The sequence below is a fragment of the Dermacentor andersoni genome, chromosome 1 (assembly GCF_023375885.2).
Source record: "Dermacentor andersoni chromosome 1, qqDerAnde1_hic_scaffold, whole genome shotgun sequence".
In the NCBI taxonomy this organism is placed as follows: Eukaryota; Metazoa; Arthropoda; class Arachnida; order Ixodida; family Ixodidae; genus Dermacentor; species Dermacentor andersoni.
Genome location: NC_092814.1, coordinates 31,901,761 through 31,927,698, shown reverse-complemented (window position 1 = coordinate 31,927,698; position 25,938 = coordinate 31,901,761). Strand labels below are relative to the sequence as shown.

At 47.7% G+C, this 25,938-nt stretch overlaps 1 protein-coding gene across 1 annotated transcript; it reads left to right on the top strand.

Moving 5' to 3' along the window:
• The first annotated feature begins 784 nt into the window (after positions 1-784).
• LOC126543832 (chitinase-3-like protein 1) lies at positions 785-25,938 on the top strand. Its single transcript, XM_050190960.2, has 8 exons — positions 785-1,054; positions 6,495-6,722; positions 8,267-8,523; positions 11,125-11,228; positions 12,521-12,638; positions 13,455-13,640; positions 14,257-14,379; positions 25,360-25,938. Exons 1-8 carry the CDS (start codon positions 994-996, stop codon positions 25,504-25,506), a joined length of 1,224 nt encoding a protein of 407 aa, XP_050046917.1. The 5' UTR covers positions 785-993; the 3' UTR covers positions 25,507-25,938.

Below are 25,938 nucleotides of genomic sequence, written 5' to 3'. Positions count from 1 at the left end.
TGGCGCTAGAATTATTTGGAAGCGCAGTTTACAGCCAATCCTTAATTACTCTGGATATGCTATTAGTGAAAGTGAGCGGTCAATGGCAAACAGCACTTGCAAACGGAAATCATAGTGCATTCGGTCCCTGTTACTCCTGCACGGGAGTAGCTAACACGCGCTTAGACCACTGCATGGCTTTAACCGTGTGTCACAAACGGGTCATACAAGACGAAATGCAAGCCACTGGTTCGCGATATGCATGTTTTCTGGTGAACCTTGCTCGCGAATGGTTCCACACACCTTGCGATAGAGGAGCTAGAGAACACCGTGATGACCTCGTACCATACATGTAGCAGTGCCATGCGGCACGACCACCTGCACCTCAACGACAAGAAGTGGTTGTCAGGCCATCGAGCCACCTTGCGGGTACGGTTGAGCAAAGGAGGCGCAACAGACAGGTTTTGCAGCTGATGGTCAATAGTGCGACATGTGCGGGTTGTTTACTCTAGGGTGACGGGCACAAATCGAAAGTTAACGTCGCGCACCGTAAACATAAGGTTCGCGCAGCAACGACCGGTTGAAGAGAGGTTGAATAACACGACCCAAGGCCAACCGGGCCGCGCGCACCAGGGCAACAACCGGCGGAGACAGTACGTCCACGGCGACCACAAGTCGTGCGCACGGGCGCGCCCTTGCCGCACGCTTCACTGCTCCAGTGTAAAAATCCGGTTCGCACGAGCTGGCCTTATAAAGCGCACCCCACTTCATTACGATGCGGCCCCCGACGCTGTAGTACGTTCGCCAGGCAAAAGGCGGCCGCGACGGCAGCAGCGTCGGTATTTCTTATCGCCACGTTCTCCTGCACTTTCTCTCTGGTCTGGTTCATAGCTGCCGGCCGGAGAGAGATCGAGGGGCGAGAGCGCGTAGTCAGCGCAGTTGCCTCGGACGGCGAGACCTGCCTGGAAGGCCCTCCTCTTTGACGAAACGCTCTCCGCCACACTGCAGGCAAGGATGAAGTGGGCCACCTCCTTGGGCCTGTTCCTGACCCTGCTGGTCGTCGGAACAAACTCCGGTGAGTGGGCGACGCTGCTGAGAGCAGCACTGTGGGGAAGGAATTCCTGGGCAGGCACAGTGTATACGCCAGCCCGCTAAGGTTAAGCAAGCGCGTAAGCAGCGGCGACAGGCAGAAAACCACCACCGCTTACGTGACTGAAAAGCAAAGCAGCGAGCGCTGCGGCCGCAGCTCAAGTGAGCTGCATTGGCGGGTTTTAACCATGCCGTTTTAGTTTTTTTCTTTCCGCAGTACGTTTATCTGCTACGCGGAAGACCTTCACCTTACTGGTAAAAGGCTCTTCGCGAATCTACCGAGGTAGAACGCTCTTCCAGTTTGCGAACAGCTGTTCTGCCGTTTCCGCTTTAAACACTCGTTCTCCTTCCTGTTAGACCGGTCAGCAAGTGTTTGTTCGCCTTTCCCTTCATTTGCGTTTTCTACGAAGCATCCTTGTCGTTCACTGTGATTGCAGCACCCAGGCAAGAGTTCAATCGATCAGATCAAGCGAGCTCGCCTCATTATGCGCCAGAGATGCAGTGCTTCGATAAGACAAGGACTGTCAGTACAATTGTTAACTATCGCAGGTACGAGGGTTATTCAAAAAGTAAGGGTCGTTTGGTCCTTATATATATTTGTTAATAAAAGTTTTTATTGGCGAATGTAGTTTAGTACAAACCTACTCCACTTTTCTACACAATCACCGTCAACTTGTAAGTACTTTTCTTACCGCTGCACCAGTTTCTTTAGTAACTCTGCATATAAGTTGGCCGCCTGGGAATTGAACCAGTTGACAACGGCGGTCTTGAGTTTCTCGTTGTCTTCAAACCGTTGCGCCGAAAGCCACTGTTTCAAGTGCAAGAAGAAGAAATGGTCACTGTTGCAAGGTCAGAACTGTAGGGTGGGTGATCAAGAAGTTCCCAACCAATATCTTGAATCTTCTCCTTGGCTCGGGCAGCTGTGTGAGGACGCGCGTTGTCATGGAGGAGGACAATTTCAGACGACAGTTTCCCGCGCCGTCAATTTTTGATCGCACATCTTAATTTGCTGTAACTGTGGCCCCACGTTCCATGAATTCAACCAAAAGAACGCCCTTTACGTCCCGGACAACGATAGCCATAATTGTCCGACTCGAGTAAGGAGATATTGCTTTAATTTTTTTTCGGTTTTGGTGAAGAGGAGTGGCGCCACTGCATTGATTGCTGTTGTTTTTCTGCAGTGGCGTAGGATACCCAAATCTCGTCGCGTGTAACAATGTGCGAAAACAACTCATCTCCGTCTTGTCGGTAGAGGTCCAAAAACGCTCGTGCACTACATTCCTTGCTGTTTGAGTTGGTCGATAAGCGTTTTTGGTACGCAGCTTGCACAGACTTTGTGATATCCGAGCTTCTCAGTTACAATCGTGCAAATTGTAGTGCGTCCAACAGCATAAAATTTATCAGCCAGACCACTAACTGTCAGTCATCGATCTAACCGCAATTCCCGGTCCACTTGTTGAACAGTTTCAATGGTCTGGGTGCTGGCCCTGCCACTCCGCTCTTCATCGTGCAGATTTTTGCGGCCATTTTTGAAGTCTCGACATCATTTTCTGAACTTTACTTCGCTCATCACTGTAGGTCCATAAACTAGGCACAACTCCCCACGAATTTGAAAAGCTGATGATCCTTTCGCATGCAAAAATCGAATTACAGTTCACACTTCACAACAGGCGAGAGCAACGATTTCCGCAGACATTGTCGCTTGTATTCCCCGACAAGCAGACGAGTACTGGGCCAAAACAATAACTTCATAACCTTCGTGAATAATTAACAGATGGTTCTGCCCAAATAGAACTTTATTTTGAAGTGTAAATATTTAAATATAAGCAAACGGCGCTTAGTTTTTGAATAACCCTCGTACATTCATAGCGTGTAGTTCTGAGGACATTTGGTATTTTCCTGCAGACGAAATGGAGCATCGAGCATTGCTCCAGAGGAGGCCTCGAGAGAGCACGCGCCGCTATCGCTGGCACCGAGGCCGGCACGAGCCTTCCCCAGAGCCCTTTTAGATAACTTCCCAGTGCTTCTCTTCATTGGCGGGTATCTAATGCGCTACAGTTCATTTACGTGACTTTCAGCTAATAGCGGGAACCGAACTCAGACCTTGTGCATGCCCGTGTAGCACATAGTGAACATAGTGAACGGCCCACAGACCTCTTCGTACTACGGCCGCAGTCAGAGAAATTTCAGCCTCTTGCTGTGTCAGCCTGTACTGGTGTGCAAGGATGGCTTCGCAGGTGCGGTCGAGAATTCTTCGCACAAGCGCGTGGCTCTGTCATTTCTCTCCTCTCTGCAGTTACTGCAGAGAGAAGAGGAACGACAAAGCCACGCGTTCGTGCAAGCCCCGTGCTTCACGCTAACTCTGGGCGCGGTTTATCAAAAGTCCCTAGGCAAGAACGCTCGCGACCATCTCTCACACTCATTGCCATGTCCGAGGTATTCCACCGTGCCCGCGTGGCACGGTGCTACGCTCGCTAGTGGTGTTCTTATATTCACCTGTAAAGGCCTTTTAGAGAACTCAAAACAATAATCATCCAAGCTACCGCCACAGCAGCAGCTCGACACGGTCCGAGCTGCTGCCCGTGAGCGCCTTCGCTTGAGCAGCTTGAGCGATAGATGCAACGTGATTGCTTGTAGCAGCGGCAATGCGCAAGCCAATGTCCTCGGTTGGTGATCGTTGTCGTCTGAAGTCATTCCACCGCCGCGCACGGTGGCGTCCAGTTAACGTGCATTTGCAATGTCAAATACAACTGTTGGCAGTTTTCAGATTGACTGTATATAACGTCGCACGTTGGACAGTACAATAGATGGCATCCGCATTTGCAAAACCGAGACGGAAACACTCGAAAGCTTTTTTTTTTAAGGCTTTAATTATTTGTTTTTTGAAAAACTGCACCCGGACAGGGCTACGGAAGAAATGGGCACGGGTCAATGTGGAATTCGAGTAAACAGCGAGTGAGGCTGGATGAAAAGAAAGACCGATTGCGTGGAGCAGAACGTCGCTCGACGCCTTCAGCTTTTCGCGTCACGGTGTGGCCTCTATAGTCACGTGTGCTGCAACCACCAAGCAAGGCGGATGACTCGACAAGCTTTATTTCTTAATAGCGTCAGTGGCACCGCGCGCTACGTAGAGCCCAAACTCAGCTTGAGCTTTTTGTACCCAGGCCCATAACGCGCACAAGTACTGGGTCTGCTATTTCTATGAAAACCCTATTCATTGAACGAAGCTTCAAAGGGCCAAAAAACTTCCTAAACCGTGAAACAACCAACCACGATGCCATCGTGCACTTGACACTCGCCTTGAAGTTTTGATCAAGTATAGCCATTAAAAGACACCATAGTTATCTGCCGCACAGCGGGCCGAACGAGTCTTTATATAATTAGTGGATCAATCGATAGCTACCTATACTTAAAAGCAACACGAATAATATTGGTGTTAGCACTCATGTAAAAGCTTAAGTAAGATGGCGCCTTTAGGTTGCGCCGGTTACTCCTCGTACCAGTGGGAAAAAATAAATCAACGGAAATGTCCAAAACCAGACGCACGTATAACATTAAGACTTGTCCACTCTTTACAGTAGCACCTAACTACTATACTCAAGCAGTCATGAGAGCTTCAATTTTGAACTAAAGGTCGCACATTCAGCTTTTATTGTAGATGTCCGAGTTATAGAGTTAGACATGCGATATCACCAGCTTCCTTTTCGCAAAGTAAAAGGGATGCAGAAGCTATATTGAATAAAATGATGAAGATATCTTTTTTTCCTAAGGCGGTACCACCTCATACAGTTGTTGAGACCGGCAGACCATTTCGGACGCACTATCACAAAGGCGCAAATTAGTCAAACACAAGCGTATCGCAGAGAACTACAAAAATATGACCGTTCACAAAAGAACCAATGACACTCATATTGACACGTGTACTTGTTTATTTTTATCGGGCAACAACGTTTCACCGCCTAAGAAATGTTATCGCACAGCGCAGGACGCGCCTGCATGTACCAGAAGTTTCTGGAATGTTATCGATGGTTCCATCCGCTGTCTGTGACCGAATCTTATGTAATCTGTTTGAATGTATGCGCGACGCGAATAATGTAGAACTTTGTGGAAGGCACGCGGGTCCCAGCGATTACTCTGGAACATTCGACGACTGATGTATAAAAGCCGACGCGCTTGACCCGCTGATCAGATTTCGACGACCACCGATCGTGTTTGCCACTATTGCTCTCCTTTAAGTGTAACTTGCTTTTGTGGGCACAAGTTCGCCCAATAATACGCTAGTTTCACCATTCACCGTTTGCTTTCTTCACCGTCACTACCACGTGACAATATATAGCCTTCAGGAATTCTTGCCGAGCTAATCACCTCAATTTACGAGGCCTAACGTCGCTCAAGAGAATCAAAGAAAGGGGGAAAGAACTGTAGCGCCAGGAAATAATAACCCTGCCTGTATAACAGCGCATGAAGCGATGCCATAAAACTGCACACTCCTGCACGAATTCACTGCTTACTGCTTCTTGCAATGACTACCCTCTACAATAATTAAAGGCTGCACGATTCGAAACAAAATGGTAACTTTTTGCTGGCCAAGATTCATAACCGAGTGGCGGACATAAGAAAGTGTGCGATAACTGTGAATGCGCTTTTTATCTAACATTCAGTGATTAACTTCGGCCATTTACCGCAAGACCTATGTCACAAACGCGGAACTGAAGTCAGTTTCGAAATACGCGTCCCCACACTTGCAGCGAAATGCACCGCCTGCCCACCACCCCGCTCATTATTTCCCCTGAAAGCATTCCTTGCGCACTCCGGTACGAAACTAGATGGAAGACCCAATGTACTTAGTCGTACATTTCGGTGACGATCATCTAGGAAATGGCGTTGGTCTCACAATTCCTACTAAGTGGACACGCTTTGAGCGTCGACCGGCTTCAATTCCGCCATTTAAAGTAATTATTACATAGTTCGTCACCAAATTCAGTTAATTCAAGAGGTGATCATCGCCCAATTTCTTATGTCGGCCGCTGCTCTATTATAAATCTTGAGCATCCAAATTGACCATTTTGACGCAAATCCCTTACTTTCAGTGACTTCAGGTATTCAAGTTTCAAGTTCATTCAATATCAGTAGAGCAAGAAATTGCCCAATGATTAAATGCCATGAGAGCCCTAAAATTAAGAAATACAATAACTGCTATATATAATAACCAAATAAAGTTACGGATATATATGATTTAATGAAGTCTCGTTTAATACTCGGCTGCTTGAAGCATTTCACGAGTGCGGCATTTGGCTGCGGGAGAACTATAAATACAGGCGGGCAGACCAAGTGAATACGATCGTATTCGCAGGTAAATGCCGAGCGGTATAGAACCTTTACACTGCAGCTCCGGTTGAAACGAAACATCTCTGTTCGTGGTGCAGCGACGACAACGACGAGAGCGCCCACGGCTCCTATACAGGATAGCGGCCAGTTAGTGGTCTGCTACTGGAACAGCTGGTCCTACTACAGGAAGGGCAAAGGAAAGAGCCTCGTGCAGAAGCTCGACACACGGCCATGCACGCACCTCGTCTACAACACGGTTGGTATCCGCGGCGCCGAGGTCGTCTCGGCAGACCCTTGGAACGACTACTCGGACAGCGGAGGAAACGGTGAGTCTACTTTATTGCGTTAGGCAGGAGGACGCCAGGCCACGATCGGTCGTACACCACCGGTTTGCCGCGCAAATAGTTAAGCGCTCGTGTTTGTTGGAGTTTCCATGCCTAAGTAATTTCACGTCCCGCAACAAAATAATGCTGTGTCGCAGCGTTTAGCGCGAAACTAGTGCCATGAGCATGCGTTGATTCTCTTATAAAGCGAGTGAATTTGCTGTCGCTAGTGTAATTCGTGTGTGGTACGCGATTGTGTCATAATAGAAGCGACGAAGGAAGATGAACGCCACAAGTAGCCTATGTGCGGTGAACCAGACGCCCGCAGGAAAGCGGAAACGCGTCTTTTTTCTTCTTGTTTTTTGTATATCATGGCATTCTGCAAATCAAAACTGAGCCGTCCGTAATGTTGTATAACTGGGTTTGTAACGCTGGGCGGTGACGGAGGCAGTGCAATCAAAATGTGCGTTGGCCTGATAACAGTGCACGATACGCGTTTTCGAAAGGGTTTTAATGCGATGGCATTAATCATACCAAGACTTGGCATGCGGCAATGTATGGACTTATGTCCTGGGAGGAGCAACTGGCGGGGTGAAAGCGACGAAGCGGGAAGGAGTAGCACGCAGTGGTGTGACGTATAGAGAGAGAGGCACGTGAAAGGAGCGCCAGCGGTTGCGCGACATGCGCGCTGGATCGCGCCATTTTCTCCCCCCCCCCCCCCCCCCCCACTATACGCTATATGGAGGTGGTTGTGATAAAGCGATATCTGTTGTTCGAATGGGTATACCCATATGAACCACAGATATGTAGGTGTGCGAGGTCAAACAGCGATAGATATGGTCAGTGTGTAATAAGAGTTCGATAACGATAGCTGCATCATATATGTTATATAGCGATCGCCGTCATGTATACTAATCGTGTTTCTGGGGCTTTACGTGCAGACCACGACATGATTATGAGGTATGCCGTAGTGAGGGACTGCGGGTCAATTAATTGTGTTTAAGAGAAACAAATAAAAAAACAGCCGTGCTTCTTTGTGTCGGCTTACGATGGGTGATATTACACACTCGCGGGCAGCAGAAGGTAGACAAGCAGCCGTACACAGATAACCATGTAGTACAAGTCATGCCGATAGATAACCAAATGAAATGAACTCGTAATTTTTCACTCGAGTGAAGGATGAGGACGTGTGAGTTGGTTTATTTTTCTCTAACTTGCCCTCACATTTGCTAGCAAGAGCAAGACAAATTGGCGCAGTGCTATTCTCCATATTGTTGTTGGCCGTTCCCATGTCCCTCTCACACGTTTAGTTTCCTACAAGACGGGCTTTCACCGTCGATTCCATACCTGCGTCTGCTGCAGCAGCTCATCAGGCGGGCGGTCCGCTTCAGAAATTTTGGGCCTGCTCTTTTGCATAGAAAACAATTTGCGGCGTAGCCTCTAAGCCGCGTCAACAAAATGCTGCAGATACGTTTTCTCAATAATTTGTCTTTTGCTGCCAGTGAGAAAGCATATCACTATAGGTTTCACATTGCTCCGATTCTCAGGCAACTTGCGGCGGTTCGCCAACCTGAAGAAGCGCAACGGCGTGCCCAAGCTGCTCGTGGCGGTGGGCGGCCAGAGCCTCGGCTCGGTGCCCTTCAGCAAGGTGGCCCTCTCCGAGAAGCACCGCAAGGAGTTCGCCGAGAGCGGCGTCGCCTTCTGCCGCGAACACCGCGTCAACGGCCTCGTTGTCACGTGGCACTACCCGGCCAGCGGGGGCGGCCGACCTCAGGACAAGGAGAACTTCGTGCTCCTCCTCAAGGTACATATCCACAAAGCGGTCCATAACAGACTACCGTTACGTTGCAGACAGACGGTCACTATAGAGACTGACGTCATCTCCCTGTGTCAAAACATGAGTACTTACCGAAAAGTACGCATGAGTAAGAAATGTCCAAAACTGCAAGCGTGATTTAAAAAAGGCGGACGCCACTTTTAAAACTCAGCCTCCGCACTCGCTGACTTAGAACCAAAATGGCGCCGCCACCGTGGAATGGCAACATTGATAAGCGGCGGGAAGCAGCACGGTCTTCGACAAAAAATGGCACCACCAAAAGACGGAGTCGCGCGCGTATGTATAGCTTCTGAAGACAGAGTAGCCAGACTTCCTCTGCGTTTGCGCCGACCGCGCCCTCAAAAAATATCAGTATTGTGGGAAGCTGGTGCCATTTAATAGCGCACCATTCACACCAAAATGATCAAACGACTGCAACTCGTCTATGTTGCTCAGTAGACGAAAGAGAATCCCTGGACGAGCGAGACTCCGTCACTGCAATATTTTGAAGGAAACGCCTCGAGGAGTGAGACTCGTCCTTGGCACGGAAAGGATTAATACAGCCTCCACCATGAGCAGCCTGCACGCTACGTGAGGACCGCCTGGTGGTCGTGAACACAGACGCTGGCTCTTCTCGAAAGAACCAGTCCCGAAATGCTACAAAAAATGAAATTATGGGGTTTTACGTGCCAAAACCACGATCTGATTATGAGGCGCGCCGTTGCGGGAGGCTCCGGATTAATTATGACCACCTCGGGTTTTGAACGTGCACCTAAATCTAAGTACGCGGGTGTTTTTGCATTTCGCCCCCATCCTAATGCGGCCGCCGTGGCCGGGATTTGATCCCGCGATCTTGTGCTTAGCAGCGCAACACCAAAGCCACTAAGCAACCACGGCGGGTAAAATGCTACAAAAATGAAGAAGTACGCGTGTATGCATTCTGTCTAATGCTCTCACTCGTTTTTTTTTTATTTTTTTTTAAGGAGTCAATGCGAGTGCTACGCTGGATTGACTATGTGAGAACATTAATTTGATACGCATAATACATATCAAACATTGTGCCTTATGGCAAGCCTCCATTTAAATGAAAAGCTACTTACCTTAATCACCGGGATAAGGGCGTATATGCCTAAATCGCGCATATATATTCCGCAAATTTTATGCAAGGCGAACCAAAATCGAGCAAAGCCAGCCTCGAGGCGGCAGGTAATCAGCGAAAGCTTTCAACATCACTCTGAATGATAAGAGTTGCGGGATTCTCGCTCAAAATTTTATTTTATTACAACGCTTTGTTAACGTCAAAGCGCGTTTAACTGAGCGATGACCTCAAAAGGAATATTAAATTGCATTGTAATAAACTACGTTTCCGCAATGGCAAAGAACCACTCTTAGCGTGAAAGGATGCTTGCTAAGCCAGAAAAGAAACGGAACACGCGTACACGCCGCCGCGAACATCCCGAACCACCTCGCCGTAAGGTCAGGGATTTTGACAGCATCCACACACGGCTCTAGCTCATTGTTTATCGGTGAAGGACCCCACTGCATTCTAGATAAACTTATAACTCAGCCTAGCAAGTTTCGAAAACTTTTCCGGCGCCAGAACGGCTCAAATGCAATACTTGGAAGTTCGTCAAGTATTGGGGACGTATTCGTGATGTGCTACAGAAGAGGTTCCGACGTGAATTCAAAAAAAAAAAGTTTGGCCTCCGTTTTTTTTCGCCAACAGTAATTAACGCTTTTCCGCCAAATGAACGAAATATGTTTGGAAGAATGCCTCTACCAGTCTGGGTTGATCTATAGTCAGTGCCCTTGAAGGATTCGCGTCGAGCCCAAGTTCGCTGCATTACGGCAATGACGAGGCGTCAGCGCCACGCTGCGTGCCGTTCGCAGGCCGCGAAGGAAGGCGAGCCCCCAATTTGCTGCTACCCGCCGGTGGCAGCAAATTGCTCAGTGGCTATGGTGTTGGGCTGCTGAACACGAGGTAGCGGGATCGAATCCCGGCCACGGCTGCCGCATTTCGATGGGGGCGAAATGCGAAAACACCCGTGTGCTTAGATTTAGGTGCATGTTAAAGAACCCCAGGTGGTCGAAATTTCCGGAGTCCTCCACTTCGGCGTGCCTCATGATCAGAAAGTGGTTCTGGCACGTAAAACCCCATAATTTAATTTGCTGCTGACGACACCTGCCTCATTTAAGAAACTTCTGAAAGCCGCAAATGTTTGCAAGAAACAAAATCTGTGGGATCCGAATACAATGCTAAAATTAAATGTGGCGTGGCAAAATCCGAAAGCCATACATTATATGCGGTATTTCGCCGTAGACCGCAAACTCACTAAACGAACTTAATTTATGAAAATGCGCGAACTAGTTAACCGGTTATTGCGGTTTCTGAATGTTACGTCCGCCTCTCCATATAAACAGAATCACAAAGAAAGTACACCCTACGACAGTTTTCTAAAAGAAATTCTTAAAAAGAAAGGCTATTTATATTTCTCAAGCCTGTGCTTATTAAAATATATCACTGCAAGTTACGCCACAGTATTATTTAGTGGTGGACGAACATTAATTTCTCTCCTTTTCAATATGCAGGAAATGAAGACAGCATTCAACAAAGCAAAGCTTCAACTTGGAGTCGACCTTTCGGTCGCTAGAGAAATCGTCATCAACGGTTACAACCTTCCAGAGATAGCAAAGTAAGTGTGATATGGTAAGACTATTTGTTACGCATACTATATTGCCGCCGGCCCAGGAAGAAGACAGAGAGAGAGAGACGTGCGGCTGAACCTTCTGAATGTGCAGCAGCGATTCAATTCATCCGACCGTGCTCACTGAAACGTATTCAGTGGATATGTACGCTGAGGCTGTGCTACGCCGGGGCTGAGATGCCAGATTACATTGCCACAATCAGCAATGTGCACATTGCGGTCCACTGCTAAAAGGAACACATCGAACGAAGAGCACGCGCGAATAACCTCCCCCCGCCCCTCAGTCAAGTATAATCGCCCGGCTTTGCAGTAGATTACTGGTGGTTAGCTGCCCTAGCACCTTTGGTGGATGTACCAGTGCAGTGACATAGCGTTAGCCGGCATCGCAACCAGAGCGCCAGCAAAGTAAGAGCAGCCCGTTCTGAAGTGCTCCCTTGAACAAGGGGCCGCAATGTACCGATGTTCCCTTTTGTTAAGTCGTCTTATCTGCAAACAAAGTACCGCCCACTCGGCCCAAATGTAAGAATTTTCACAAACTTAACGTTACGGCATTATAATTAGTATTTGATTTATATTATATTATGAGGTTTTACGTGCCAAAACCACTTTCTGATTATGAGGCACGCCGTAGTGGAGGACTCCGGAAATTTCCACCACCTGGGGATCTTTAACGTGCACCTAAATCTAAGTACACGGGTGTTTTCGCATTTCGCCCCCATCGAAATGCGGCCGCCATGGCCGGGATTCGATCCCGCGACCTCGTGCTCAGCAGCCCAACACCATAGCCACTGAGCAAACACGGCGGGCTATTTGATTTGCGCAAAAAAGAACGATCACAGAGAGGAGAAAGAAAAGTAGCTAGCTGGCAACGGCCACCGAGACACAGCGCCTGCTGGCTCTACAAAGAAACAGGTACATAGAAAAAGGATAGCGGGTAAAGAATAGGAAAGAGAATTTTAAAGAAAGAAGGTGAATATAAAGAAGTGGAAAATAAATTAAATAATAAATAAATAGTTACAGCAGAATTTGTATTTGTTTAACGATTATTGCTTTCCCGCGCCTGTCTTCTGATTTGGGTCGACAGTATTTTTAATAAATAAATAAATATCAATATTTGTATTGTCAAAGCTATTATTTATTAAGTAGTTCTTACGCATATATCGAGTTTCGCGGTGGATTCTGGAGCGTTCGTTCGACATCGAGCGCTGTTTGCAACCTACGAGAAGCTATAAACTTCAGGATTCTGATACAATGACCTTCGGCCTTCGCGCTTATCACAGGAACGTGGACTTCATGACCGTCAACGCCTTCGACTACTGGGGTGTCTGGTCAGGCCAAACTGGTCCCGTCGCCCCGCTGCACGGCTTGTCTGAAACTGACTACACCACCGCCAGCGTGGTAAGATATTTGACGATGCTAGCCAACACCATCTTAATCTTTCAAGCGGCCCTTTTCAACCACTCGATGTTCTAAAATCTGAGATTTGTGACGCGAAGCAGTATACACAGTGTTGGATTAAGCAATGGTGGCTGCAGTCTTGAGCCCTGACCCCTGAGACTAGGGATAGCAGGACCCCATTTATCGAGACATGGGGGAGTGGGTCACCCACAGCCGGGAGCAGAAGCCGACAAAATTAGTTTTATCCGCCTAGTATCGTTACTTTGAACGGTACTTATGCCTACCAATCAAAATTAGGCCACTTAATTTCCGGTGCTGTTTCTCTAGCAGCTCATGCGCTGCGAATAGTTGTGTATCGTCATCAAAAGCTTACGGACTGCTAGACATAGGAAAAGGCTAAATATTTCCGTAGCCTGGGCACGCAGCCTGGTATTCGGACTTCCAGACTGTACTAGTGCACGAGAACAACATATTATTGTACAGTGGCTACGGTTCCCAAACTGCTCGGAAATTCAGCGTTTTCACAGATCTCGTAGTCCCTAACCTTGCGACGTCGACTGTATGTGTGTTCGAAAGCCTTCCCTTTCATTGTGACATCGCGCACTAACAGAGGAGACAACTGAAGGCGAGGATATGGACACAGTATTTCTCCATCGTCCGTTTTTCGGCCCACTGTTTCACTGCGAACAACTCGCACAAAATATGGTACGTATGCACAGACCCTTTGCCGTAGAATACCATTTGAAGTGTACCCTTTAAGTAGAACAAGTATTCAATCATTTGGGAGGCGCTTCAAGGCAGCGTTGCCCGTTTCAGGCGTATAGCATCAATAGCTACCTCAAGACAGGCGTGCCGAGGTCAAAGATCGTGCTGGCCATCACCACATTGGGTCGCACCTGGACGCTGAACGACACCACCAATGTCGGCTACGGCGCGTTCACCTCGGAAGGCGGCCAGGCGGGCAACTACACCCAGACGTCTGGCGCTCTGGGCTACAACGAGGTGAGCGGGGCACTGCGTGGTTCGCGGGTGGGAAACGTGAATATGGCTGGCGTGCTCAATCAGCGCAAAGACTAAAGACGCGCTTCCTGTGCTTGGTTAGCTCGCGCTGCACCAACTAGTTGAAACATCAATTAGTCGGCCTGCCTGTCAATGGTACCAGAATACGGTCATATGAATATTTTGCGACACGAATGTTAAAATTTCAATGTTGCGGCCGCAGTAGTTCGGCATTAGCTTCACCCAGCAAATGTGCCAGAACAGACTTCTTTTTTCTTCAAAGAGTCGCTGCAGAAAACAAACGCATCGCAGAACGAGTAGCAAGGTTCCTGGGCATGAAAGGGGAATCAAGAAGCGTGACTCATCATGAATTCGGAGGAATAGTCGGAGAGATAAAATAAACTGAGATTAGCGCTGGGGAAGGTAAATCACCCGTGCGGTCGTTATGCCACAACGCCCCAGATTACGTACGCGCAGTTTACGCACTTTCGAATTTCGAAAGTATCCTGCAGCACCAGGCAATCGAACCCGCGTCTTAATCTCGGTGGTGTACTGCCGCATGTATATGGGAACAACAAAATTTCCAACACCCATCACGTGCGACGCTGTACATTTACAGATCTGCGAATCAATGAAGAAGGATAAATGGGTTGTTAACTACGACAAAGGTCTGAAGGCCTCCTATGCGGTGCTGCTTCCGACGTGGATCAGCTACGAAGATCCTCAAAGCGCCAAAGACAAGGTAAGCGATTGTGGGCCGTGCGTTCTCTTGATAAGCCAGTGCGCGATGCCTCAATAGCGACAAGCATATGTGGGTGTCATGACGTTTCTGCCAAATTCACTTGACGAAAATGTCGATCGACAACAGCGTGAAGTCCAAATAATGTTGAGAGGAACTGCACCGGCCTACGAGTTCCATCCGTCACGTGTGCTTCCGCTGGTTAGGTTAATCGGCGCGCCGACAGATGAGATCAAGGTTCAGATTGCAAAACGCTGTAGAAGATGACAGAACTCTGCTGTCTGTAAACTGGTGTGCCACGTCAATAACAGCAGGCTAACTCTGCAGATAATTGGCTTGAAACAACATTACAGATCAGAGTTTAATAGCGGGTCATCCATAAGTGCTAAGTGATAAATAGAATGTCGCGCTTGACGCTTATATAGCATGCATTCAGTAGCTTCTACGTGCTCACATTAACCCCAAAAAGCCCTGTTACACCATCTCACGTGAAGGAAAATCATTTTAAATCAACTTGTCCATCTTTATTTCTGGCCATGAAGAGTACATTCGTACAAAAAACAAAATGAAATGTTTTTGAGTAAAGATAATTAGTGTAATAATTAATTAGTAATTGGTTTCCTGAACTACCCAGAAGTGAAAACTTGCTCCAGCATATTAATAAAAACCACTATGGGCTTTGCATCAACTTTTACGCCCTTAAACCAGAGGTTCGACGTGTCAAATTGAGCGTATCAAACATGATACATTGGCTATACTATATGGGGTTACTTGAACTTTCTACGTGAGACTGGTTTAGACGATCGCCTCTAGAACCTTTGAGACGTGCAGACAGTGCGAAATGCGCGATAACTTTTTTGTGAGAACAAGATTGCTCTCGCGTGTATTGTGTCTACAGCGCGCATCCGCGTATTGGACGTGTATATAGTACCTAATTGTACCATGACATAATCGCCTGCCACCTACCTTTTCCTGTATCTCCCACTTCCCCTTACCCACTGTGAGGAGTCGCAGGCCAGAGACACGCTCTCCAGGCCGACCTCTCCTCCTTTGTCTTCATTAAAATATCCTCCTCTCTCCTTGTACTTCGGTCAACAATTGGCGCCTTTATTTTTGTTATTATTTACTGTGACAGCAGCTAATAGCTCGAAAGAGGGCCTGCTGCGTCCATATGCCTTTCTCGCTACGCCGTCGTCAGGCCACCTCCTCACCTACCTCCTCATACCCGGCTTGCATGGGGAGGAATAAAACAAAACTTTCCCCACCTTGCGGCAATGTGCAGTTGAGAGACGGATGCAGTAACCACTACGCTACCTCTCAGCTGCAAAGAAATTTCTCCCGCACTGGTGGGCACAATTATGTTCCCCGTTATGGCGCACCTTGCTTAAAATGTAATTATCAAGGTGTACTTACCAAGATGCACGTGTCCGTCAAATCATTCCTCCTCGGATGACAACTTTTTATTTTAAAGTTACATTCGCCAGCCTTTCTTGTTAAAGCGTGGTTAGAGTGCCTTGCGCCTTGCTCGACAAATTGCCGTTTGTGTCCCAGCGCATCGAAACAATTCATCAATGTTTCGTAAACTCTAGAGGTGTCGCGTTCCTCTGGGAATTTCTTCAAAGAACGCTTTAGAAAGGCTCATTCATCACTCCATACACAATACCGTTTTTGTTTTTCCTTTTAGAAAACCATGTGACACCCGCCATATGACACAATTATGTTACTTGGCCTGCATAACCTTCGGAGCCAGTAGAGTTTCGGACAAAATTAAATTAAGTCCTGAGGTTTTACTTGCCATAACCGCGATCCGATTATGAGGCACACCGTGGATGGGGGGACTACGGATTACTTTTTACCACCCGGGGTTCCTTAACGTGCTTCTAAATCGGGCGTTTTATTTTATTTTCGCCCCATCGAAACGCGGCAAGGATCGAACCCCCGACCTCGAGCTCAGCAGCGCAACGCATAGCCACTAGGCTATCGATCGTTCTTTCTGCTGCTTATTATGTTCGTAGTGTGTAAGCGCAGCTCAAGAACCACCGCCGGACGATATACTCATTGGACGCTTTCTTGCCTGCCTGGCTGAATTCTGAGTGCATTTGTTTAGAGTAAACTTCATTTCATGCACGGCGACTGGTCCGTGCATGCGTTCGTGTGCGTGTGTGCCCCTCCACCGGACAAAGCTACAACGGAAACCCCATACGAGTTTCTCAAAAAGAAAACTTCGCAGCTGAAGCAAAATTCTTCCTTCTCCCGGATGCGAACCCAGGACCAGCGCCTTTCCCGGGCGGTCGCTCTGCCATCTGAGCTAACCAGGCGGCTAGCAGACCGCGCAGCGAGGGCGAATTAATGGACAACACGAGTTGCGATATTTTGAAGTTGAAACTCGAAAGAGTGTTTTCGAAAGCTCCCAACTCTTGTTCTGAGTAAGGCACATCAATAAGCTTGGTCTAACGGCATTCCTTGAATCATACGGAAGCCAGTGATACCCTATTTAGCAAAATCTGAGGAACATATATTTTGCAAATCTTTGCAGGAAATAACTAAAGGAAGCTTGGATAAAAGTAGAACCAAGGAATATAAACAAAAATGGACCTCATATTCTAAATAAGCATATAACACGACATATATGTACAAGGTCGCAGCGCCATATCTCGATTTTTTTTTTTTTTTTTTTTTTTGTCTAAGACCCACATCTCCCGCTAAGCCGCTCCACTAAGTGTAATGAAGCACCTCTCTTTCACAGCGTACTCTCAAAATACGGGTTGAATAAATGCTACTTTTCAGAAGTTTGTTGCCCTTGCTGAGCGCTCTGAAGCGACAAGTCGAAGGCGCCATTAGTGCGTTCAGCTCTATAGTTCAGGTTTACCGAAGAACAGGTTTGCGCTGACAAATGCCCATTTGTGCGCGCCAAGTGATCTGGAGATAGCTCATACCTTTTTGCGCGCTGTGTTTTTGTCACTCTTCCGTCGAAGCGATAGACCACGCGAACGTAACTTCGCTCGCTGCTGCTGCCGCGCTTGCTCACACCAACGTTTTCACAGCGAGTGTCCGCGCTCATTGAGTGTGATGTGTTCATGTTTGCTCGTGCACGCTGACACCATGCTTGTTAATTCTGTTAGTAAGCGAATGTTTCCAAGTTTACACGGCCGATAAAACTACTATCCTCACTTCGTATAGCTGTGCACTAATTAGCTATAACAATCGGTGCTTCGCTTTGCGGGTGAAACTGCGACTTTTTTTTACCCCACTAATTATATTGCTAACTCACCCGATTCTTGGCCAATCCCCCGTAGTGAGTATGAGCCATTCGTAGGAGAAAACCAGCCAACCAACCAACTTTAAGCATTATTTTAAGCTCTTCTTATTTCTACCTGTCTGACTGACTACCTTTGTCGGGAACCGAGGGGTTGCAGCGGAGCGCCAGGACAAGAGGACCAGTATAGCAGGCTTCTAGAACCAGACAGCGCGTGCCGTACTTGTGCGTCGAGCACGCGCCGCCTATCTTTATTCTCCTCATCTTCCGCAGCCGGCACCTATACTCTATACTCAGTAGTTCCTTGCAGCACTGTGGAAGCTACACGAATCCTGAACCGATAGGAAGACCGAGTGCCTCTCGAGATGTGCTCATCTGCGCCAGGTCGTCTGCTCAGCGTCTGCTTGCCATCATGTCGGTATATACTCCATGGTTGGTGCGTTGACTAAAAAAATGCTTTGACTTCATAACCATAAGATTAGTTTACATGGATGCGACAGCGGAGCTTCGCTTCACCTGTACGCTTTCCCTGCAGTTACTTTGCAGCCTCCTTAGCAAGCAGTAAGGGCGAACACCTTCACAAATGTTCACCTGCGGCACAGCGTCTCGCTGCTTAACGTCTACTTGGCGTTTGCTCGCTACCGTCATCACGTACCATGCTAGAGCAGGGTAGTAAATTAATGGGGCAGTGAACAAGATTGCATTTATAGTGTTCCGCATAGTCAACGTATCACCAGGGTTAATAGTGTGGCGCCATCTGCTAACTAGAAATCAAACCAGTTTTACGGCTTGGGAACGTGTCCGTAGTCCTAACAGCGTGAAGACAAACAGCCGATCTGAATAATTACGACAATACATACCTAGTGCTGTGCCCTCATCTTGAGATCGGACTTAGCGATGACGGATATCGCCACTTGTTTCTTGCTGACAGGGCGGATAGCCAGTAAGAAGCGCAAATTCAGATCGAAACAGGAACTCGGCGCTGTAAGAGCGCGGCCATGTTGCTATAGTTGATCACGGTTAGGGTGGCTACTACGGTTACCGGCGGTAACTGTCACAGTAATTCTCCGTATAAGACAGACATGCGCAAAGACCATAACGTGTCACGTATCGCTGTACCGTATCATGTAGCGAGCAAAAATGAAACTCTCTACAGCAGCCAATAATCAGCCAGTTACGCCCGGAACCATACACCGTTGCGCAAGGATACTAGCTGTGTACGCCTCGTACATTCGGCAGTGCTACGAGGTAGTTGTGAGATGGAGTATGGGGAACCAGCGCTGGATAGGCGGCGCGTCGAAAAGAGTGCGTTGCACGCCGCCCTGGCGACGAAACGCGGCATATTCCAGCCGCTCGACCAGACGACACGTCCGCGGCCGTTTCATAGTTCGCACATATGGTTCGCATGTTTCCGTTTTCGCGCCGCTTCAAGTGGACAGTTTTCGTAAAGAAGCTAGCGCCATCAAGTGAAGAAATGGCGAAAGAAGCTTTTTAAGCTTTTATATTTTTCAGTGTGTCGCGGCGAGCACGTGCGTTTATTTAACGGTTGCGCCGTGTGCCGTTCCCATGCTTGTGTGACAGCCTGCCTCGCAAATCTAGTAGCTACGGCGCCGGTTTTGCTGCGCTATGGTTTCGGAAGTATTAGTTGGCCTGAAGACATTCCATACTTCTCTGGCTAGACATAAGAAATTCTGATGTTACTTCGCCACAGCAGTCAATGGAGAAGAAAGCTTTATCGCATCAGCTGACTCGGGCAAGCAAATGTTTGAGTGCTACGCTGCTTGATCCGTAACAACCCTGGCTACATTTAGCACTTATTACATAAATTTACCGGATGCATCTCAGCGCCGAGTCCTCATCCGCATGCGCATTTTTAAAAACACATAGGCGGCTTAGTCGCACGTGCGCCGGCAGTATGCGCACACAACTCGTATTACAAGGCAGCTTCCCTGCCACATAATTCTTGGCAATGAATGGAAACTATTTACCTTTCGTATCGTTCGCTTGGTGTGGCAGCATTGGAAGGAGCTTGGCGGTGGTATTTCGAAGGAAAAATGGTTGGTACACATGCCGGATGGTGCATGCTATTGCTCATTTTGTTTCCGACGAAATGCCGACTGCATATTCTGCTGTTTGGTACTGGCTGCCACGGCTGACCGTCTTCACTATCGAATAAACCAAGCACACACGCGAAATTCGATTTAGAAACCAGCCCGACACCGCTCGACAGGGCGACAAGACGGGAACTTACTCCGCTCGCCTGACTGCTTGGATCCAACGCCGCCTCCGTTCTTGTTCGTAGGGTTTAGATGGAAAGACGCAGAAGGATACATCCTCCCTCATTCCGATGTAGTTGTGACACTTGTATACGCAACAGTACCGTCGGCGTCCTTTTGTTTTCCTTCGACTTTCAGCGCACGCAACGCCGCTACCAGCAGCAATTTTCGTCCGCGGGAGCGGCTGCATTGTGCACGTTCTGACCGCCAGGGTGGCGCTGCAGGCGTTGTGAAAATAAAGCCCCTTCGTGAAAACTCCAGCGCTGTTTATCATAGGCGCCGGCTGAGAGCGCCGACCTTAGTTGCGGCGTCGGTGGGCGCTACACCTTATTACGCACTATTTTATTTTATTTTGTCATCGGTTTCTTTCATAGCTTCGTTTACATATTTGTTTGCTAGTTAATTATATTGTCGACCGGATTGTGGGTTTGCGCAATTCAAGAAGGGATCATCATCGTCATCATCAAGAACGCCAAACCAATGCCAACTTTTTTTTCTTTCTCTATGCCAATGCCTTGGCCGAACCAACGCAGTTACGACGAGATTCGATGACCTTCCTGTTGAGGTGGCCTTGAAAGTATTCAGCTATCTTCCGAAACGCTGTCTTGAGACAATAGCCGATGTGTCTGAGCGATGGGAGAAGTTAGCCTTCGACCCTTGCCTCTTGACCGAGGTGTGTATAAACCTTTGGGCAACGCGGACTGGGGGGGTGTACGCATTGTCTTAACCACGGCCGCTCGATACAAAAGCACAAGGTGCGGCCCGCTGCATCGCGCCTGAACGGCGTCTCGGGCCTAGTTCTCCGTGCGCCCGCTGCGGCGCCACTGCTCGGGGATGGCTGCTGATAGAGAGCGCCTTCACAGCTGCGTTGGCACACGCGATCTTTACTCCAGTCAAGGCGTAAATAATGAGTTTTATATTGGGAAATTGCAGATAAAATATTTTAAGTCGTCATTGGAAGTGCTGATTACGCCACAAACGCCAACAGATTGTCACAGGGGTGGAAATCTGTTCTAGAATACGCCTGAACGCTATCCGTGACGGTTGCCCGTACGATGCACGACCGGGTGATGCATTTCCATCGAGAGGTTCTGCTTGAAGCAATCTATCACTACTTTTATTCACTTCTCATGAACACATACGCAAAATAAAAACTTTACATAGGGAGAACTTGTACCGAGTTTCCCAAGCAATGCAAACTAACTTAGCTGAAATAAAAACACTTATCATTGCAAATAATCAATAGATTGTTTCTCATGAAAACGAAGCATATTGAGTGATGCTTGAGGTTATCTAAGGAGTGCGCCCCTTTTAACGAGGTTTAACTTTTCCTCTCTCTTGCCAGTGTTCCTGATAAGTATGACTCGCCCAACAGCACCTCCCCCTTCCCCATCCTGCTTGGCATCAAAATCACCTCAGGACCCGTAAAAAAAATTCTGGCTACATGCCTGGATGTCCACATTTAAGTCATTAATTGAAACAAACAATTCAATACAGGTGAAGTTGTCGGAAGTTTACAAGTGCAGCTGCAGCCAAGAAAAGTGCAAAAAATGTTTCAGCCGGCAGCTTGATACTTTTATTGCATTCTCATAAGCAAGGAAGAAAGAACTACGTTCAGAGCATGATTCTAAGGCAGTCTCTGGAACTAGAGCTTCCACCTCGTCGCTGAGAAACTGCGAGGCACTTTCGATGTTGGGGCTTTCTCCTGAGCTGCCGCAATTATCGCTTGCCTCAACTACTGTGTGATCAGTAAAGTTTCTTCGATGGCGTTTTTTGGGCTGCACATTCTCTTTTTGCAGGTACTGTGGATATTTGCAAAACACGGTCGGTACTGCATTCGGAAGCAGGAGCCTAAGTTTCGTGTTCTTTTTATAGTCACTTTCTGTAATGTGCAGGGAACATACCAGAGACCTGTAGCTCGGTTCCCACTTGCTTCATTTTCCCGACACTCCTTGGCGAGAGATATTTTTTAGCCACGCTTCTCGACGCTCCAAGCACACACATGTGGCGCTCCACACATGTGGTGCGGCATCGCGCCACATGAACGAGGCTGGCTGCGGCACACACGCACACCGCAGAGCCTTAACAAAGCACAGCAAGCACAGGCAAACTTGCTCACACACACGCAAGCGAAAAAGCACGAGATCAATGCATAGAGCACGAGGCAAACACGTTCTGACGCGAGAACCAACGCCCGCTTAGCCCCGGTGCGAAGTCACGAAAGCATCCCCGAGCAGTGGCGCCCTCACCAAGAAAAGCGGTCGCAACTGTAAACTCGGCCGAGACGCGCCTGCCTATTGTCCGCGGCGCGACGTAGCTGGCCGCACCTTGCTTTGCATCGAGCAGCCGTGTGTTAACAGAGCCACGCTGATACGCAAGCTCGACGTCGGTGATAACATCTTTATCCTTTATCCAAGAGATCGCTTCTCTCTCAATGCACTTCAAGCTGCTGAAAGAGCTGCTGATTCCTTGCTGCGCTCTGTCGAACCAACACATGCCGGCCATTCTGCAAAACTGCGAGTCTCTTGGCACCGTCGTCTTGCCTGGCAAGGGCCCAACTACATCCGCGCTCTCGACACGTTAAAATGTATCAAAGTACTTTCGACTTCCAGAGAGATTCGCATGAAATACGATGTTCTCCTGAAGGTATGCATCACCTGCAACGTGCTTGAACTCTCGACTTCAGCTCGGAATTCATTCGTCATATAAGCACATGAGAGTGCCTCATATCACTGAAGCATCTCAAATGCCTATCGATAACTCGGATCTCCACGAGCGAATTGCTGCATGTGTCTAAGGCCTGTCCGACACTACAGTCACTCAAGATCAGCAGCGTTCAGAACGACAACAATGTGACAGTGGCTCAGGCTCTCGAGGCTTTCCACAAGCTCCGGATCCTCTCAATGGACGGCGACCGCGGCACCCAATGGTTAGACTCCACGTTCAGGACGCCCCGAGAGTCGGAACGCTTCCACGTACAACAGCTCCAGATGGACGAGCAGCAGGTCGACCACCTCGTACAGAGATGCGGACACGTCACCATCAGTGCCAGAACGCTCACCCAGAAAGGCCCTCAACATGCTGCACGACTGCCGGAAACTGGAAAGTATCACAGTTTACGGTGCCGGCAGCGACAACATGCTGCCCAAGATGTTCTACACACTCCCAAAGTTTGTACGTGTCGAATTTAACTTTCCCGGAGAGGCAACGGATGTTGTGAGCAACCACGTTAGCAGATATTCGGGACAAGTCTGGCAGAGGCTACATGCATTTCACATCTCAGTACGCATTTCAACCCCTCCGCGGCAAACGACGATATACGTGCTGTGCGGAATCTTAAGGAGTTCCTAGTCTAAACACGTGTTTCTCTGAGAATCATTGCAAGTCCAAAATTTAGCGAGTCAATGTTGGTGGGCGGACGGAGGGAAAAGTTTTTGGGTGACCCGGGGATTGAGAAGGCTGCGCACAGTCCAAGCTTCGCTTCCCGTCATAAGCAAGACGTTGAAGTACCCTGTAGTGAACGTGTACGAAAAATGAAAACTCCTGGACAATCAAAAGAAAACTGTGTACTTTAGTGACTGAGCAGTAAATAAATGTAAAATCATTTGCTCTTGAAGCGGCTGTACATTCTTAAAGCGACGTGACCTCACGGTTTCTGGAAAATGTTCTTTCGGTGTATGGTAACACTAAAACAACTACGTATTTGCATATATTGGCTGCAATATCAAGTGCGATATTTACTCTGGCAGGTTATTACAAATTTCCAAAAATGAAACTTCAAAATTTGTTGCTATAGTCGACTTGCTTCTTCATTTGTGCAATTTACCATATTGCTGCACACACTCAATAAACCTCAGGCCTTGTACCTATAATCCACGTTTCGCGTGTAATGCCAGCTGCCTTGCGGCTGCTTCAGCTTCGTACAAGTGCGCAAGTGCTGCCGATGCCAGCCTCTTGGACTGTCATGAAAATGAGACGACACTGGGCAGGAACAGACACACTCCCGTTTTGCGTGATACTCGAACTTGATAAGCAAAGCCTTGCACAAACCACAGTAGTGTTAGAACGCGTACTTCATAAGCCTTCGTCACTAGGTACTTTGAACATGCACAGCATGCGTGGTTGTGCAACCTTCGCAGAATGTGGAAAATATTGCCTCGGAATAGACATTGACAACGACAAGGTGAACACATAACTTTCCTACCAGTAAAGCAATGAACGGGGCTAGTTAGTGGACATTCATGATTGTGTTGCGCTTCATATAATACTCACGGAAGAACTTGAAGAATGAACATAAAAGAACAAGAAATGGGCGTACTTGCACTATGTGCATCCATTTCTTGTTCTTTTATATTCGTTCTTCGAGTTCTTCACGTAAGTATAATACTAAGCGCAATACAATCATGAGTTTCCTACAAGGTATGTGCCTTCTCCTGTCGCACTGTTGACAGTACGGAAAGCTTGAGTGTGCGGTTCCTGTAGCCAGCCTGCATTGGCAAAATGGCGCTGCGACTCTTTCATTTATCACGCTAGTGTTCCAACCACCAGCCGTTGGGGCCGTGATAAAAATTAAGCATTTCTAAAGCAGACAGACGCGCTGATGCTTCACTGGTCTGACTGCTTGACGACATAGAGTTTCCTACAATAATTACTAAAGGGAAGTCTGGCACTGCGATCGTTCAGCCATCAGGGAATGATGGGGTACATGGATTTGCCTGATCTTCGTGCTTGGGGCTTCGTGCTTGGGGCTTTGCTTATTACGCTTTATCTGAGCCTAAATTGGACTAAACTTCAAAGCAATTTATACTTTTTTAATGTAGAAGGTAATAAGACTCTGCAAGCACGCATAATCCCTGCTAATTGCAGTGGTTCCGCTTGTCTATGCGTCCATGACGTAATAGTTTCAAAAAACGAGTAACCGCGCAAAAAACGGGATGTGCAGACTGAGATAGACGAAGTGCTATCAACCCATAATTTATTGTGCACACAGCAATATACAGGGTGCCCCAGCTAACTTTAGCCAGAGTTTAAAAATATGCGAATGCCACGTAGCTGCACAGAACCAAAATGTTGTTTGCCGTCGCTTGGAGATACTCAAATTATTTTTTCATTCCGCCTATGTAGATAACTAGTATTAATTAATTAATTAAATTCTCAAATATTATAATTAAATGAAGAGCGTCAATGAGAAAATTGCAGAACGACATGAAAAACTCCAGATACAGCTTTCTTGTGCGCGTGTGACACCACGCTTGTTAATTGAGATAGTATGCCTATGTTTAAAACTTTATACGGCCGATAAAGCTACTATCCTTACTTCGTATAGCTGTCTACTAATTTGTTATCGCAATCGATGCTTCGCCTTTCAGGGTAAACTGCGACTTTCTTTTTTCTCTCTGGCTTGCACTTTCCTAATACAGAGACTTGATAGCATGACCATTTATATTACAGGCTGCATTCGCACGCGAGAAGCAGCTGGGAGGAATCGCTATCGTCACCTTGGATACGGACGACTTTGGCGGAAACTGTGGAGATCCCTTTCCTATCCTCCACGCCGCCGCCAAGGAGTTTCAAGGAACTGAAGACGAAAGCGTCTAGTGAGACTGACAGCTGGGACCAAGCATAAAACTGAAGCAGTTTTGAATTTACGCATCAGGTATGGCTTGAAAGAAGATCCAGCAATCAACTACAGTTAATGCTGCCAGCCATTACAAGATTCGGTACAGGCACCCTCACGATGGGAATGCAGTGGCAATCAAAGCGTTGTTGTTTTGCTTGATCAGACAATAATATGCTGTAAAATGAGCAACCCACCAAACTGCTTCAGCTTCATTATGGTGCACCAGCTGAAAGCCTTCTGACACATGGACTTCATATGAGAATGCTTCACTAAGCCATGAAAGTACATGCCTACTTGTTTTCTTCATTTAACTAGGCAGCTTTACAGTCATACGTTCTAAACAAAAGTGATATGCTTGTAAAAATACTGGAAAAAGCAATAAACACTCATCCTGCGGTTTGATGAAGTTA